This window comes from Amborella trichopoda, chromosome 9 (genome assembly GCF_054954075.1).
Source record: "Amborella trichopoda isolate Santa Cruz 75 chromosome 9, AtrichopodaSantaCruz75HAP2 v2.0, whole genome shotgun sequence".
Lineage (NCBI taxonomy): Eukaryota > Viridiplantae > Streptophyta > Magnoliopsida > Amborellales > Amborellaceae > Amborella > Amborella trichopoda.
Window position 1 is genome coordinate 50,314,011 of NC_142344.1, and position 18,588 is coordinate 50,332,598.

The 18,588-nt window shown below is 34.3% G+C and overlaps 1 protein-coding gene and 1 pseudogene across 1 annotated transcript; one reads left to right on the forward strand and one right to left on the reverse strand.

Moving 5' to 3' along the window:
• Positions 1 to 9,280: 9,280 nt before the first annotated feature.
• Positions 9,281 to 9,811, forward strand: LOC148780610 (dirigent protein 22 pseudogene; annotated as a pseudogene).
• Positions 9,812 to 16,867: 7,056 nt separating this feature from the next.
• On the reverse strand, positions 16,868 to 18,262 carry LOC148780611 (BURP domain-containing protein 6-like). The gene is made up of 2 exons (XM_088848483.1): positions 18,153 to 18,262; positions 16,868 to 17,807 (listed from the first exon to the last, which is right to left on the reverse strand). The coding sequence occupies exons 1-2, from the start codon at positions 18,198 to 18,200 to the stop codon at positions 16,977 to 16,979; spliced, it is 879 nt and encodes a 292-aa protein (XP_088704609.1). The 5' UTR covers positions 18,201 to 18,262; the 3' UTR covers positions 16,868 to 16,976.
• Positions 18,263 to 18,588: the final 326 nt, after the last annotated feature.

Sequence of the window (18,588 nt, forward strand, 5' to 3'; positions counted from 1 at the left end):
ACTAAACTATGAAAAGCATATAAAGAATTATTAAAACAAAACACATTCAAATGAAGTTGAAAATTATTGAAAAAAATGGATTTTAACCCATTTTATATTTTCCAATGGCTATTTTTAAATTTTCTAAAAAAGTTGGAAAAATATAAAAATGAGTATTAATGACCAAAACAACTTTTAATCTTTACCATAATGTAAAGAATATTTAAAAATGTAGTACAAATCCAATTTCTTATTTTTGAGAATTTATATACATTTTTTTGAATTTTTTTTTTTTAATTGAGCGGTTAGCGGTTCCGATCTAATTGAGCGGTTAGCAGTTAGATCGGGCGAGTTTACGAACAATGGGATGGGCGTATGGAGTGATTAAACTGAAACATTGAATGCTGTCAATTGTTCATTATAAATGACTGTTGATGAATCAAACTGGGGTTCGTGTCTATCATACATGATAAGGAAAGAGAAATAAATATTAGAAAAGGGACCTTGATGGTTTGAATATCCATGCAGTAATGGACTTACAATCCAACGGCCTGTGTTTGCACGGGTAGGAATGATATTCTTGTTGTAATAAGAAAACCGGGCAAAAGAAGTAGCAGAATATTTTGCTCCGTTGGGCAGGCGTCCATTTGTTAAATTCCTTGCATGGTGTAGTGCGTGGAAGCTCTAAACCCGACGGGTTGAAGTTTTTTTGACAAATAAAGTATGAAAAATAAAACATAATACACATACTAAAAAAATATAAATATTTACGTGATTCACCCTAAAATGGTTATATCCACGGGCACGGCAAACTGAAATCCACTAAATAAAAGTTACATCAAAGATTTTGGAACATAGAATCAAATCCTTTTAAACTGTTCTTCCTTCCTTCTCTTTACTTTTGACAACCATTATCGACAACACCAGATAGAGACGTGATAGCAACGAGAAACTGACTTTTTGGATTTCTATTTTATTTAGGAAACTTATTAATATCAATGTCAATCCCACATAATATGGGAAATGTCTCAATCTTTATCGTCAACACCAGATAGAGACGCGAGAGCAACGACAAACTGACTTTTTGAATTTTTATTTCATTTAGGAAACTTATCAATATCAATCTTAATCCTTCATAATATGAGAAATATCTCAATCTCCCATAATATAGGAATATCTCAATCCCATATAATATCATATTTCTTTATGTGAGTGATTTTGGATAGCACCAAATCCAACAAACTCCACCTTCATATCAAAATCACTGGTTAACCATGCCAACATCCATTGGATAACTTTATGGATTTTTCATCTTTAGCTCAATAAATTTCTTCATCATTATGCTGAAAAATAGTATTTACTATCAAATTTCTCCACTTCGAAATTTGCATTCAAAACTTTCACTGCCATATCAAAAACCCCAAACCAGGGCTCTGATACCACTTGTTGTACGCGGAAGCTCTAAACCCGACAAGTTGATTTTTTTGGCAAATAAAGTATGAAAAATAAAACATGAAACACGTACCACAATAACACAAAGATTTATATGGTTCACCCCAAAATATATACCCACAGGCACGTCAAATTGAAATCCACTATACCAATAAAAGTTACATCAAAGATTTTGGGAAATAGAGTTACCTCCCTAAACCTCGACTAACAAACCCAAGTCGAGCAATTTTAAACCACTCTCCTTTCATTCTCTTTTTTTCTGGAAACCATTACTGACAACACTAGATAGAGACGCGAGAGCAAAAAGAAAATGACTTTCCCTTGAACTAAAAGGAGAAATAACCCAAATCTCTATGGAACCGCTTCTCTATAGGAAACCAACATCTCACTCCGTAGGAGTCTTCAAGAGGCATCATTAATGTTTCTCTTCATAGGAAGCTCCATTTTCTAAGAGGAAATTGCAGCTTATGCACAAGAGGTTTTGCTTCGCTCTGTCTCTAGAGCAAACCACCATTCCAATATGGTGGCCCAAATAGGGCACATTTTCTCTCTTTCAAAATAGCCCATTATATTTTTAGCTTGAGTTTATCCACCATTTCTTGGAGACAATATTCTCACACTTCCTCCATCAATAACAATGATACAAACCTTACAACCTGATTTGCAATAAGTTTTGAATATATTGGTTAATGCTCGACGAATCACCAAGCTCTCTCTCGCCACGAGTTTGATCTCTTCTAACACCAAATTTATCTATCATCATGGGTGGGTTATGTGGCATCATTTACAAACTCTACATCATCTCTCTTTCCCACGATGTTGACACGAGTGTCGACTTGTTGCCAGGATACTCACTTGCTGTGTGTCTAGTTTGACCATATTTGAAGCAAGTAAGAGACTAAATAAGTTGCCTCAACTGCTTTCCCACTTGAGCCGAACCACCGTGGCCAGTTGTGGAGTTCATTAGAAGATCCTTACCAGTTTTTCAACCTTTAGAAGTTTCAACCTTTTGAAGGTGGGTAGAAACTATGTACCTCATCATACTTCCATGCATCGCCATAGGAAAGTGACACCTCAACATTCAAACCTAGTTGATAGGCGTCATTGATCTTTCAAAACTGGTGCATCTCACGGATCACCAACTGCAACCACCAACATAGCTTGAAACAAGCTGTTTCTCGGTTTCTTGCATGCCATTTCGCACCATTAGTTTGTAAAAATCCTTGGTGTATTCAGCCAATCTCTTTGTTTCTTGTCGAAGATTACTAAATTGTGAAAAGAACAATTGAGTGTAATCCACCTGTAGAAATTTCTCCTTCATTCTCGATTTTATTTCTTCCCAAGATGAAATCCTAGGCTTTCCTTTTCTTTTGTGCATCTACTGGATTTTGTCCCACCGTGCCGAAGCATATCAACAAGCCTCACACGGAGCTCCTCCAGTATTACCTTGTAATCAAAGTACTTCTCAATGGCACTCAGCCAATCTAAACACTCTTTCGGGTGCAGTCCATGGAACTGGGGTAATTTAAGTTTTATAGTCCTCCACACACCTAGTTTCACGGTCATCCCTTTGTTGACGCCGATTGGCAAAGGGATTAATATCCGAGTAATTACTTGAATATTTCTGGCTGGGTCATATTCATGTGAGCCTCTTACTGCTTGAGTCACAAGTTTAACCGCTCAACTTGCCTACAAAGTGCCTCCAATTCTTCATCTCTTGCATTGTTCACTCCGTAGTTGCCAAAACCACCTCTCATCCCTCTTGCCACCATGGAAAATGATTAGTAATTGGAGAAAACACCCTGCCGAACCCAGGCTTTGATACCAAATGATGGGGTTAAATTATGGAGGTACAACAACTTAGTGAGAGAAACACACAAAAAGAGAGAATATAGGGAGACAAAACGGGTGGAAGTCAAGCTCTACCAAAAGCTACATGCAAACTGTTTTTTTAAAAGAAAGTACATAATCTAAGTTCAACATGGCACACCTTAAACTTTTTATGCATGTTTTACATTTCCAATATACACTAAAAGCTACCCATTTTCCTACTGAGAAAATCCACAAGCTCTTAATGGTATTCCCACTCCCAATCCTGGAAATTAACTTTCACTGAGACTCTCTTTCCTCCCATTCACAATCCTCGCCTAGATGGTGTTAATAGAGCAATATATTGCATACTCTATGGCTAAAAACCAAGAAAATCGTTGGTCAACTGCATAAAGTATAGTCAACTCCTGATCAGGCTTCGTAATAGTTTATTCTTGTTTTACCTTATTAAACTTAAATATGCATTAGGTAAAAATGGTTTTATTTATTTAGTAATGGGCTCTAGGTAGTCAAGGTGGGGGAGTGACATTTTAAGTTCCATTTCTAAAAGAAGTAGAGGACCCGTTCCCTACTGATCTACTCAGAAAAAAAAAAAATTTATTTAGGTGTGTTTTGTGATAAAAAAAAAGGATATTCAATAATGATTATTAAGACTACGATTAATAAAAAAATCTAATGTAGCAAAAGAAGAAAAAAAGAGAGAAAAAAAAACAACCAGTACAATGTTATTAAATATTATTGGACGTTTGCTTGTCGTCATCTTCCATCCACCATCATCTATACATTTTATAGGCTTTTTAATTATTCATTTGAAATTTGCATTTCTCAAAGGAACGTATTCATCCCTTCCACGATTCCACATGGCCAGAATAACACTAGCAAGTTTTCAAATATAAGGCTACCCTTATTTATATTTGAGGAGTTGTTAATTCTAGATAAATTATTGCTTATAAAACTACACAAATACAAAATAAATAAATTAATTAAATTAAATAAAAAATGTTTTGATAGAGCTGTAGTCCTATCAAAATAAGTAACGCCTCACTACAAAACTCATAGAAAATTGTACTTTTAGTGTCGGAAAATATTCAAATCGATCATCTCAACCTTGATCTTTATAATTATTTTAAAAAAATTGGATTTCAGGCTCTAAAAATAGTGTATATGTCATACAATATCTAGACCGTCCATTTCACCCTAAATGTAAGTATTCACTGATCTACAAGATTTGTACTATTTTTTTGTCTTTAAATTTTATAATCTGTATTAGAAATTGATTTTAGAGACACCATGAAGATCTCCAATGCCCAAAGTGCTTTCCGGATAAATATTTAAGACGAAGCGTTACTTTGTTTCCGTAAACCCTAGGCCTTAAAGAAACTGTATCCTTATTTTAAGGAAAACGTTTATATAAGTGGGAGGCTCTAAATAATGTAATTAGTGCGTACCTCAAAAACTTCACCATAAGTGGTTGTTTTGATGCCTCAAATTGATCAAGTCAACCTCAAGATGCATGGACATGAGAAAAAAAACGGATTTCAAGTTTTGAAACTAATGCATTTTTTTACCGTCTATTTTCAAGATTGTCAAGATCTCATAAATCTGCTCAATCTACACTTATTTTGATGCTTTAAATTTTATAATTAGAAATGAAAATATATTTTAAGGCTATCACAAACATTTTCAGTATAGAAACCACATTTCTTGATACTATTTGAAGGTGCGTTTTACGTTGATTGTTGGAGCCCCAGCCTTATACAAACCACACCCTTATTTTAAGGGTATGGTTTGTATAGAGCTTAGGCTCTAAACAATAAAATTAGAGCCCACATTAACATAGTGTCGAGAAATGTGGTTTCAATACTGAAAATTTTTGTGATAGCCTTAAAATATATTTTCATCTTTAGTCATAAAGTTTAAAGCTTTAAAAATAGTGTAGATCGATATATCTATAAAAACTTGAAAATTTTGAAAATTGACGGTCCAAAAATTTGTTACAAAATACACTATTTCCAAAACTTGAAATCCATTTTTTTCTCATGTTCATGCATCTTGATCTCGAAATGATCAATTTGAAGATATTTGGGCATAAAAAAAAACCTTTACTAGTGAAAACTTTGAGGTAAGCTCTAATTTGATTGTGTAGAGCCTCGGATCTACATAAACTTTTCCCTTATTTTAATTCATTAAATCTGCCCGAACTTTTTAGCTGCAAAATCATGAAAGGAAACCAAAAATGCATTTCAATCTACTTCAAAGAGTATGTTTTCATATCTGATCCATGAAAAAAATAGGGCGGCGGATTTATGCACCCAGTAAGGGTGGCAATGGACCTGCGACCTAAGGGGTAGATCTGATCTGGGATTGGGTATGGGTCCAAAAAACTGACGGATCGTGTTTGGGTCCAGGACTGCGTCTGATCGAGTCTGGCTCCCACACTATATTTTCAGGTTTAGGTCTGGGTTTGGGTCTAGGTTCAGTGAATTCAGGTTCTGTCAGGTCCAAGTCCGGGTCCCATATCATTTTTCCAAGTCCAGGTTTGGCTGAACACATACCCTACCGACCCGTTACCACCCCTAGCACAACGTTTAAAAAATCAGCTGATTTTTAATAATCGGCCGACTAACTCGGATCAGTCACTAGCCGATCCCAATCTGGCTCAATTCCAACGGTCATGTATGAAGCACTTTTTTTTTGTTGTACTAATCAGCCAACTAATCGAACTAATCAGCCGATTAGTGCACTAATTGGCGATTTGCTCTAAATATTGGCCAATAAATGCATTGTTATACCATAATTTATATATTTCTCCTTTTTTTTTCTTTTCCCTATTCTTCTATGGACACACGGTTTCAATGTGGCCAGCTTATGATTTCTATGCAGCTAGCCCGCATATTGTAAAAATGCGGGCTTGGCAATAGAGATATTTTTTAAAATATAATTTGATCCTAATGTTTAGAGAATATATAATCTTTAACGTGGAGATCATGACTATGAAAAAATAATAACAATTTGAAAACTAGAAATAATAATCATTAAGAAAAGATTTGGACCGTTAGTTAAACTTGTTTTTCGATGGGCTATCTATTTGCATCCATCTTTAAGATGGATGCTTTATACGTCTGGACCCCATAATGTAGAAATACGATCCAGATCGCATGAAACAATTTTCCTTCTCCTATTTTTCTACTTAAAACTTTATATACTATTTCAAATTTTTTATTTGCTAACTGCAAGGTTTGCTGCCTTGGGTGAGTAGACTCAAACGAACCAAAGTTGGTAAGGCCCGACAAGGTGCCAAGCCCGTAGGTCCCTCAACTCGGGGGATATAAAATTTTTTCGTTTTTCATCTGATTTGATCTTCAATCTAATACCTACACCACCAACCCCCCAAGGGGCACATAGACATACACATAGACACAAATATGAGAGAGATGGAAATTTATCAAAATTGTCACAAAGGGATGAACAATTTTATATTTTACAGATATTTTTAATTGAATTCTAAAATACCCAAAAAAAAGCATGGTTCGAGTTGAAATATTATAATATTTTATAATATTATATCATATTATATTTTATATTATATTTTATATTATATTTTTATTTTTATTTTATTAATTTAATTTATATTATATAGCATATATTGATTACATATTAATGTTATATATTTATTATATATTGATCACTAAAAAAAGTATTGCTTCAGGTGTCTAATCATTTTCTCCGAAACCCAATTACGCTTATGATATTTATTTTTTTCTTTTTTTATGTGATAATATAAAAAAAAAATACATGTAAATTTTAAACATTTTTACAATTTTTTGGGACTTTTTGAGTTTTTTGGAATTTTTTTACCAAAATTGCATTTTTTTCAGAAAAAATCGGGCACTAATCACTGATCTAGTTGGAATCGGTTGGACTAATCAGATCGGGCCAGGACCGACTAGTCGGCTCGATCCGTTGTTTTGATCTAGGGGCGCACAATAAACTATACCCTTAACTATTTATTTCTTTGTATTGCAGTTCCTTTGGCAATTGGAACTAAGTTTCTCAATTGGTTTGTCCCTTCCACATGATACCTAAAATGAATAAAGTATAGGAAGATAAAGTTTGTCTCAACTTGCATGACCCTTCCGAGACTCAAGAGCTAAAACCTATAAAAATCATCAACGAGGGGAACGTGGGCGCGATTGGGCGAATGTCAACGAAAACTGAAAAGATTTTTAACATTAAAAAAATTTAAGAAGATAAACTACAATATAACGTATTCTTTGAATAACCTATAATATGATCAAATATTAATCATATGGATCATATTATACTTTACCATAGCTTAATAGCTATTTAATTTGTCAAATAAAGAAAATGATATGTATACAATGAGATTATTTATTTTTTACAAAAGGAAGTCACAATCATTACTGATCATTAGATTCGAAATCAAGTGGTTGAGGATATATCATTGCGGACAAAATCCATAATAAAATTTCTCATCTATTGTGACATAAGGGGTGTTATTATATACAATCTTGCGCATATAGAATTAGAGCTAGTGGACAAAGTGGTTATATGTAACCAAAGCCTTATGTGATCGTCACATACCAATTAAGCTGAAGGAGAAGTTTTATAGACAACTGTGAGACCAGTTTTTCTTTGTGGAGTAGAATGTTGGAACGTCAAGCAACAATATACTCATTGGATGAGTGTAGCTGAGATGAGGATGTTGAGATGGATGAGTGACAAGACAAGAAGGGACAAAATTCGAAATGAATATATTCGGGAGAACTTAGGTATGACTTCAATAGGCGATAAGATGAGAGAAATTAAACTTTGGCGTGGCTTCAATAGACGACAAAATGAGAGATAGTAGACTTAGGTGGGCTGGTTATGTGCAACACAGACCTAATATAATAATTATAAGGAGTTGAGAGTTGTTTCAAGTAGAAGTATAACAATTATAAAAAGGCGAGAGTTGTTTCAAGTAGAAGGCTCAAAAAGGATAAGGGACATAACTAAAAAGACAAGGTTAGAAATAGTAAGAAAAGATATGGGGATTTATGGTCACACTGAAGATATAGCCCTTCATAGAACAAAATAGCAGATCTGAATTCGTATAGCTAATTTCATACAGTTAAGAAAAGGCTCTAATGGTGATTATTGTGCACCTTAAATGGAAAAATGGCCATGGGGACCGTATCAATTTCCCCTCGATGATAAATCTAGATTGTCTATTGGGGCAACAATCAAATCTATGGTTTTACCGACTCAAAACTTTCTTTCAAAGTTGTTCATGGTATATAAGAGATGATATGAAATCTTGAAAATTATCCCAACCGATTGCTGTTACTTGGTGGAGCACCATATATAGGCTGAGGCTCTCAACAATCAAAGTAGAGTGCACCTACAAATAGGGTCGAGAACTATAGTTTCAATCTTAAAAATCTGTGATGGCCTTAAAATATATTTTCATATTTAATTATAAAATTTAAAGCTTCAAAAATAGTGTACATCTAGCATATCTATAAAAACTTGAAAATCTTGAAAATTGACGGTCCAAAAATACGTCACAAGATGCACTATTTCCACAATTTGAAATCCGTTTTTTTCTGATTTCCATGCATCTTGATGCCGAGATGATCAATTTGATGATATTTGGGCATCAAAACAACCTTTTCTAGTGAAATATTTGAGGGGGGCTCTAATTTGATTGTTTGGAGCCTCGGCTCTATATAAACTTTTTCCTTATTTTATTTGAGCAGTTTACAAAGTCTCCTGGGACTAGAAAATTTTTCCTTATTTTTATTTGAGCATTTTACAAGGTCTCCTGGGACTACAAACTTTTTCCTTTTTTTTATTTGAGCATTTTACAAGGTCTCCTGGGACCACCATATGCGTGGCCTTCTTTTATTCATGCAAAGTCCTCATTAAGGTCAACCTAATAAAACTGTGAGGACAGTGGGGATTGTCTCTCTGCAACTCAATTCAAGATATATGAAAGATAAGAGGAGCACCGACCATGGCATTCGCCTTGTTGCTGCTTTTCTTCATGGACATAGCCACCTCCAAGTCAGATGACTGGAGAGAGAGGCAAGGCATAGGCCAACCCAAGGTGAGCCACCTCCACTTCTACTTCCAAGGAGTGCTCACCGGACCAAACCCCACATCCGTACTCGTGGCCGAATTGAATAGCACCCAGGCCTCACCCACTAGCTTCGGTAGCATCTACGTGCATGACGACCTACTAACAGAAGGCCCCAACCTCACTTCGAAGCTGATCGGCACGGTACAGGGAATTGAAGTAGTTTCTTCTCAGACAGAGTTAAGCGTCACCATGGCCCTCAACTTTGTGTTCACGGATGGCGAATTCAACGGAAGCACGCTCACGGTGGTCGGGAGGAACCCTATACTGCAGGATGTGAGGGAGATGTCTGTGGTGGGTGGAAATGGAGTTTTCAGACTGGCTCAGGGCTATGCACAACTCCGGACTATTTTGTTGGCCACCGGCTCATTGACTGTGGAGTATAATGTCACTGTGATCCATTACTAGCTTCTTATTTCACTGGTGTTGTCAGCTATGGCGCAAATTCTTTTTGGAGAGAATAACAAATTCAGCATGTATGAGATAAAAAGGATTGTTGTTTACCAATTTTGGTAAAATTTATCAATTAATGTTTTAGTAGTTGGACAAAAAGACATAGCATCTCATTAAGTTAGCCGTCTTGCCTTTATCATCGTCCGGGTATCTCATGATCATTAATTAAATGTTTGGGCCTCGATCGTTTACATATTTTTTTTATTAAGAATTTTTTATTTTTGAGAAATTTACGCTAATATGCCTTAAATTAGTGTAATTAAAGAATTTCATTTCAATTTTCAATTTTCAATTTTACGCGTGTAACTTTGAAATCGGTCCTTTATATATAAAGCTAAACGTGAATTGGGATCTTCAAGATCCAAAATCAAACTTAGACTAAAAAGATGTTGTTTTGATCTCCAAAATCAAAATAAAACTTGTTACTTCGGATCTTAAAAATCCAAAGAGGGGACAATTTTGAAATAAAAAAAAGAGAGAAAAAAAAAAAAAGTGACCATGTAAAATAAAAAAATTTGTGGGTATGTCATTAAGGGTGTAGTTTGTATAGAGCCGAGGCAGTCAACAATCAAAGTAGAGCACACCATCAAATAGTGTCGAGAAACGTTTTTTCAATGCTGGAAAACTTTGTGGCAACCTTAAAATATAGTTTTATCATTAATTATAAAATTTAAAGCATAAAAAATAGTGTAGATCAAGCAGATCTATAAAAATCTTGAAAATTGACGGTCCAAAACTGTGTGACAAGATGCACTATTTCCAAAACTTGAAATCTATTTTTTTCTCATGTCCATGCATCTTGATGTCAAGATGATCAATTTGAAGATATTTGGGCATCAAAACAACCTTTTCTAGTGAAACTTTTAAGGTAGGCTCTAATTTGATTGTTTAGATCCTCGGTTTTATATAAACCTTTTCGTTTATTTAATAATACTAAGTATCGAGAAAAATTTATAAATTTCTCTTTTGTTTTTTTATATCAATGCTGTTTCTCAAAACCGAATCAAAAAATAAAATCGAGCTCTAAAAACCAGTATGCCTTTGAAGCTTCAAAGTACTAGATCTAGAAACAAGTAAGTCGTCACCCTGCATTCGTTGAGTTCAATGGATTTTGTATTCAACCAAGGGCGTGTGGAAATATTTTCTTGGGAATATTTTCACATGAATGAATTCATTTAAGTGAAAAGATGTATGGAGAACAATTAATATAAAAAAATCACATGAACGGATACTTTCACGTAAAATAATTTTTGAGAAATATTTTCACGTGAAACAAACAGGCCCTTTTCCATATGTTGTCTAGGACGGTTTGTAACCTCATCTGCTTTATAACATCTATATGAATACACAGGTGGAATAACTAAATTTACCAAGTCGCATAAAAACAAAGACAAACTACATTACTGTCAAGAGATTGGATTAAATTCACAAATATCTCTAGAGTTACAAAATTATACCAAAATTTTTCCACAGAACTTACAATTGTTCAAACTTAGATACAGACAATTTCTTAGTTGAACATTTTTTAATAAATTCGAATAGACATGCCGTAAGGTACACTATATTCTTTCTCTCTTTTTTTCTAACTATTAGTGAGATTCTGAACTTGGTCATTTTTCACAAATAAATTTTTTTACATGGTTGTTTATTTTTTTTTTTTAAATGCTTGTTTTTTGCTTATTAGAAATAGTTTATTAAACATTAAGAGGTAGTTTTATCAACATACATAACCGATTAGAAACTGAATAGGTAGCTGAAAACAACTTTAAGAAGAAACTAATAATATGTACAATTTTTTAGTTTATACTATAGAAACTAACAAAATTTATGATAATATCATTCTAAAGGATGAAGTTTTTATAAAACTAGGCTTTATGAAAACAAAATAAAGCCTCATCTTAAATCCTTATTCCGTCACATAAATCTCTATTATGGCTCTAAAATCAATTTTCCAACACTGACATAAAATTCGAAACTTAAAACATATAAAGATCGTGCTGATCTATAAACACTTATTTTTAGGGCAAAATGGACGGTCTAAATAATTTGTTACAATATATGCTATTTTTACAGCTTGAAATCCTAATTTTTCTTCACGACAATAATGTTCAAGCCGAGATGATTGATGTAAAAGTTTTCTATTGCTTGAATTACAATTCATGATGAATTATGAGTGAGGCTTTACTTATTTTGATAGGGCTGCAGCCCTATCAAACCATTTTCCCATTCTAAATTACCATTATTCAAAAATCCCACAAAATGTTTTAGTTTAGATTCATGTTTTTTCTCAGTTCCTTTTTTGTCTTTCTTGTATTAATTTTACTTCTACCCTTGAATGTCTGATGTTTAATCTTTTTTTTTCTTAAAATCTGAAGGCTCAAAGTTGATACTTGCAACAAAATTTCACAGAAGGTCACGAACATCAATTTCGAACCATAAAAGGCCCGAAGTTGATGTTTGCGGGGTCGGGGGAGCCAACTTTAAATGTCCAAAGATGTCTGGAACAACTTATGGGAAAAAAAGATTGAACTTGGGGAAAAAAACAAAAAACGGTTATAGAGCCAAGGCTCTAAACAATCATAATAGAGCGCACCTTCAAATAGTGTCGAGAAATATGGTTTCAATATGAAAATCTTTGTGATAGCCTTAAAATATATTTTCATCTCTAATTATAAAATTTAAAGCTTCAAAAATAGTGTAGATCTAGCAGATCTATGAAAACGTGAAAATATTTTAAATTGATGCTCCAAAAATGCGTTACAAGATGCACCATTTCAAACTTGAAATCTCATTTTTTTTCTCATGAACATGAATCTTAAGCATCAAAACAATCCCCTCTAATGAATTTTTCTAGTGAAATTTTTTAGGTGGGTTCGAATTTGATTGTTTAGAACCTCGCTTTTTTGATTCTATAGATTAGTATTGCATTGCTCTATTTTACAGCATTAAAGCACATGCGTAACTCATGTGTAACACTAGTATAATAATGAATGACTCGACATCTAATTTTTCTGCTTATGAAACTTAGCCATTGAATTGGTCCAATTGACTTGGTGTATTTTACAATTTGAACATAATTTTTAAGCTGACGTCCCTAGAAAAGTTAAATTCCATTTAGTCCTTATATTATCACCATTTCCGCCGTTGAATGTTCGATGTTTTTTTTTCCCCTTAAAATTCAAAGGTTCGAATTTGATACTTGCAACAAAAATTCACAAGATGTTTCAAACATCAACATTGGACCTTGAAGATCTGAATTTGAGGTTTGTAACAAAAACACTCATAAAATCAACTTCCAACAAAAGGTCATCAACTTCAAATATTAAAGGCCCGAAGTTGATGTTTGCAGGGTGGGGGGGGAGCCAACTTTAAATGTCCGAAGATGTTTGGAGCAACTTATGGGACAAAAAAATATTAAACTTAAGAAAGGGGCTGGAATTGTGGTGCTAGCATCCCCACACCTAATTACCACATTGTGGTATCCATTCCTACCGTTGACACCCCCAATTTAACACCTTTAAAATGTAGCTCCCTAATCTATTGAAAAACAAGTAGGGGCATGTCTTCCCTACTGAATTACTTAGCTCATATGAACATATGAGCCCAACGGCAAAGAATGAATCTGGGCTGATCTGACGGTCACGACATCATTCTGTATTTTAATTTTTATTTTTTTCTATAAATCCAAATCAATTAAAATTTTAGGTATGTGTTCTTCAAGAATAGGATAATCTTAAAAACATATCAAAAAATTAATTTGCAAGAAATAGATTGATCAAAATACCCCAGAAATGTTTTAGATATATTTTGTCAATTTATTTTTTGAAACTTATTTTTTAAATAGTTTTATTAGGTGCTCTTTGATGAGAAGAATGGACGCCTAAAATTTCAAATTATTTAGATTTGTAGTAAAAACATTAAAATTCAAATAAGAAATGAGGTCGTGACCGTCACATAGACCCAGATTCAATCTGGGCCATTGGGCTCATATGTTCATATGAGTTAGTGGGCTAATCTCAACATTTTCTATATATATAGGAAAATTCTTCTCAACACTTATAGGGGAAAATGAACAGTGATTTTGCTTACCCTCATCGACGTCCAAAGTTCATCGTATGGTCATGATTGTCCGGTAGTGTTTTATTTTCATTTGTTTTCTACAAATTGGAATGTCCTAAAATTTGGCGCGTGCATACATCTTAGTGAGATGCATCTAATAAAAATATAGAAAAAATAATTCGTAAAAAATAAATTGACTAAAATATCCTTGAAATATTTTGAGAGTAGTTTGATCATTTATTTTATGTAAAATAGTTTTTTGATATTTTTCATTGATTCACCTATTTTTTATGAACACACGTTCCAAATTTTAGGTTATTCCGATTTGTATAAAAAAAATACAAATATATCACTACTAGACAATTGTGACCGTGTGATGAACTTTAGACGGTGACAAAGGAAGGCGAAATCACTGTTTATTTTTGCCTATAGGTGTTTTGTAGCATCTTCCTCTCTCTCTCTGTCTCTCTCTCTCTCTATCTCTCTCTCTCTCTCTCTCTCTCTATATATATATATATATATATATATATATATATATATATATATATATATATATATATATATATATATATATATATATATATATATATATATATATATTACGGTGCTAGAGTGAGCCCATGGGCACTTGGAACAGTGTAAGCCCCATGGCATCTGGGCCAATCTCACAGTCATGACTGTATATCGGTAATATAATTTTAATGCTTTTTATATAAATCCAAATAGCATGACATTTGAAGCATAAATTCTTCTCATCAAGGCACACCTAATAAAATATTAAAAAAATAATTCACATAGAATAAATTGACCAAAATACCTTTAGAACTTTTCAGGGGTATTTTGATCAATTTAATTATACAAATTATTGTTTTTATATTTTTATTAGATTCGACTATTATTGAATAATTGACGCTCCAAATTTCAAGTAATTTTAATTTGTTGAAAAAAATTAAATTTCAATTACAAAATACAATTATGATAATTGAATCGGTCCATATTCAATCAGAGCCATTGAGCTTACAATGTTCTATGAGCCCATGGGCTGACAGGAGCTTTTTCTAGATATAGATATTAAACATGGGAGAAAAAAAGGTACTGCAAAAAATCAAACTTATGGGGGATATTTCTTATGTAATAGTAATTTACAGAGACATTAGCATAAATTTTTATTCTTTTTAATTTTTCCCCTTTATCCAATAATCCAAACATCGGACTGCTTTTTTATTTTATCTATTAGTTTTGTGAAGTATAGGGACCTGATCGATGTCTAGATCCTCCGACCGCTTGGTTTTTGTGAGAATTGTGTGAGTCAAGAAGTCAGAGATAAGAAACGTCAGACCAATCCCTGTACTATGAATTTTAGTCCAAGGATTGGTTCGTGATTCCAGGACTCAGATAGCTTGGCTTATATAAACATTTTGCAAGCCTAGCATCCAAGGCTCCAAACCTTGAACCACTATGACTATGAATTTGATAGTCCATAGTTCAAGCTTCCAGCCTTGACTGCTTGGCTTCCACAATGTTCACAGGTGGCCTGAAGTTTAGGACCTCGAAGTGATCAAAACAGTTAAAAAAAAAGAAGCAGTACAATGTTTGAACAACAGATCAATGGGAAAAATTTGAAACAAAAACAAAAGGCGAAAAAAATCAATGGTCTGATATTGGAACACTAGACCATAGGCCTTCTCGTAAAATTTGAAAATTTTTGGACCTCCACATAATTTATATTTTCAAATATGGTACAAACATAAATATTCCTATATATAACACGTGTGCCTGTGCTCACATGTATGTTAATTTCTAGAGAAAGTAGTCGGCCTTTACTACGCGTTATCTCGTCAATAAGATATAGAAGTCCACGAAGAAAGGAGAACACAAAGCTCACCTGAGAAAAGGGGAACACAAAGAAAACCAAGAAGCAAATTGGCAATTAAAACAACATACTGAATAAGGACCAAATAGTTGAAAAAGTGTTATGACGATAATTATTGAATATCTGGGTCCGACCGACGAATCTGAGTTCGGCCACGTATAATTTTCCACAAAAAAAAAAAAAAAAAAAAAAAAAAAAAAAATTAGAAAAACCAAAACATTCGGGGCATTGCAATACAACATCTTGGGGCATTGCCCTACTACAAAAAAATCCAAAAAATATAAATCAAAATTCGTGTTGATCGATGGGCAATTTTGACAAAAATAAAAAAAGTGGGTTGACTGATATTGTTTGTAATTTCCACAAATGAGTGGTGCATTTCGTAATATACCTAAAATTTTAACGTTGGTACATAAATCACTAAAAAAAAGAAAAGAAAGAAAAACATATCATCATAGCTCCTTTTATTTAGTCCATTTGAAGAAGCTAACATTTTCTAAGAGATGAAAATGTTAAAATAAACAATATGACCTAAACCACAATGTGATGAAAATAGATGCTTATTAAACACTACTAAATTAGTTCCATAGTGCATTTGTATTCGGATATTCATGAAAGCATACACAAGCACCTGCATTATATGTTGACTAAGTTAATATTTTCAAATTTTGTGTCCCACATCCATAAATTTTGAGTTTTACAATGATTGTGTTGCTTTAAACTTTGGAAAAATTAAAAGATAATATAAAACACCGCCCGAAATTCAGAACATCAGACTGAGGGGAATAATTGGAAAAAATAGAAAGGGAAAAAATAAGAAGAAGCAATGGTCTGATATGTAAAACATCAGACTAATGGAGCTCCTTGATGAATTTTCAATCTCATGGTAATTACACTATTTAACACGTGTGCTGCGCCTGCATGTATGTCAATTTATAGAGACACCAGTAGGCCTTTATGACACGGTATCTCATCCAGAAGATACACAAGTCCAGGAGTTGAATCCTATACTTTGTGCCAATTAAACGCTAATAAAGCTTACCAAAGAAAAGGGAAAAACAAGGAAACCAAGAAGCAAATTGGCAAACTGCGCATAACAAGAATTTAATTAAAAGCTATCCATCTCATACATGATTGCTACGCCAACCATAATAAGCGGATTAATTATTCCAATCAAGGTTCAGGGACTTAGGCCCATACAATGTGGGTGTCAGGTAAGAAATGGCAAGCAAAACTGTGATCCGCCTTCACCCCTGCGGGAAGAGCAGCAAATGAATGTGGGTGCCAAGTCCTAGTGTTTGAATGGCAGGCTGCAATCGCTTCCACTATGCTCTTATCTTCTCCTTCCAACCTCACCTCATATATTTTGCCCTCACCAACATGGTGGCAGTAGTACAGGGCATAAGGATACGCCATGTTATGGCACACTGTAGAGTCAGGCGACGCAACCTTGTGCTCCACTCGCTTCACGGTGTAAGCTTGGAGCCCAGAATCCTTGTCGATATGAGTGTGGAGCGTGGTAATGCTGCCATCCATAGTGGATCGGGTGGCATAGTCAATTACAGCCTCTAAAGAGGTTAGGCATTGAGCCTTGCCTCTTAAAGATTCACACCATGCTAAGGTTTCACGCACTGCATTAGCCTCAACAGAGGCAGTAGGCAATGAGAAGCGCTTTAAGATTTGTGGAAGTTCGGCCGATGAGAAGAGTATGGCATCTGCAATCTCACGAGCAAGGAAAGGTGCGGCATACGCAAAGTCGGATTTAGGGAAGTAAAGAACTCTGTTCATTCCAACTTTCAGCTCCTCCTCTAAGAAGAACGTGGTTTGCCTAGGGTCACGCTTATGTGAGGAGTCAGGATAGAAGAATCGCGGATCTCGATTGTCTGCAGTCATAGGCACCACTCCTATGGGTATGGGATGAAGACGGGCACGAATAAAATCGGGTATTGCAGTTTTCGGGAACACTTGTTCCCAGTAGCTCTCAGGTGTTGCCAGTACGTTGTACAGGTTTAGTGTTCCCTGCAATTAGTGGACACCGAGAAGTGAGAAAACATTGAAGCGTATAGTAAAGCATAGTCGTAGTGCAATCCACTGTCATATTACATTGGTGTATGTTTTTGAAACCGTGGGAACCACGATTCATATTACATAAAAAAAAGTTAGGCTTGCTTCTTTGAGCTTTCTGGGACAAACTCAAACGATTCGAATCGTTGACTTCCGCCGTCCAAAGCGATAAACCGATAAGTAAACAACGAAGCCGAATGTAATAAGGATGCAACTAAACTGTTACTAAAGAAAAAAAAAAAAAAAGAATCTTAATGCTCTATAGTAATCTTGATTTTGAATATGCAAAGGATAATTTACCATGAGGAGAAGCAGTACACATGCAAGAGGCAGTTTGTCCATGTTCATGTTTGTAAAGATTACAAAGCAAAGAGGCTGGTTTTATGGATGTGTTTCGTGCGCAATGAGGGAGAGAGGTCTCCAAATTTATATATTTATATAGGAGAGAGGGGCGTAGTTTGTTGTGGACAGAGAGAGCGTTACATACGCATGTTGGACACGCGGGCTTTGGCAAGGAAAATGATAAGAACGGCAATACGTGTTTGCTAAATAAAGCACTTGGAGGCTTTGGATTCCTTTGCAAAGGAAAATGATAAGGACTGTCTTTTGTGTTTGCTAAATAAAGCACCTAGAGGCTTTGGATTCCAAACTTATGACTGGTCCATCTTAAAGCCATTGATACTAAGGGTCTAAATGTTTTCGTAGTAGACTAATTGTTTCTAATTGTTAAAATTTA

What these genes read in the sequence shown, in the direction of transcription:
- LOC148780611 (XM_088848483.1), bottom strand. Translation starts at nt 18,200, where the DNA reads ATGAACATGGACAAACTGCCTCTTGCATGTGTACTGCTTCTCCTCATG. An exon ending in GTGTACTGCTTCTCCTCATG is followed by an intron (nt 17,808 to 18,152) that starts GTAAATTATCCT and finishes CACTAATTGCAG; the next exon opens with GGAACACTAAACCTGTACAA.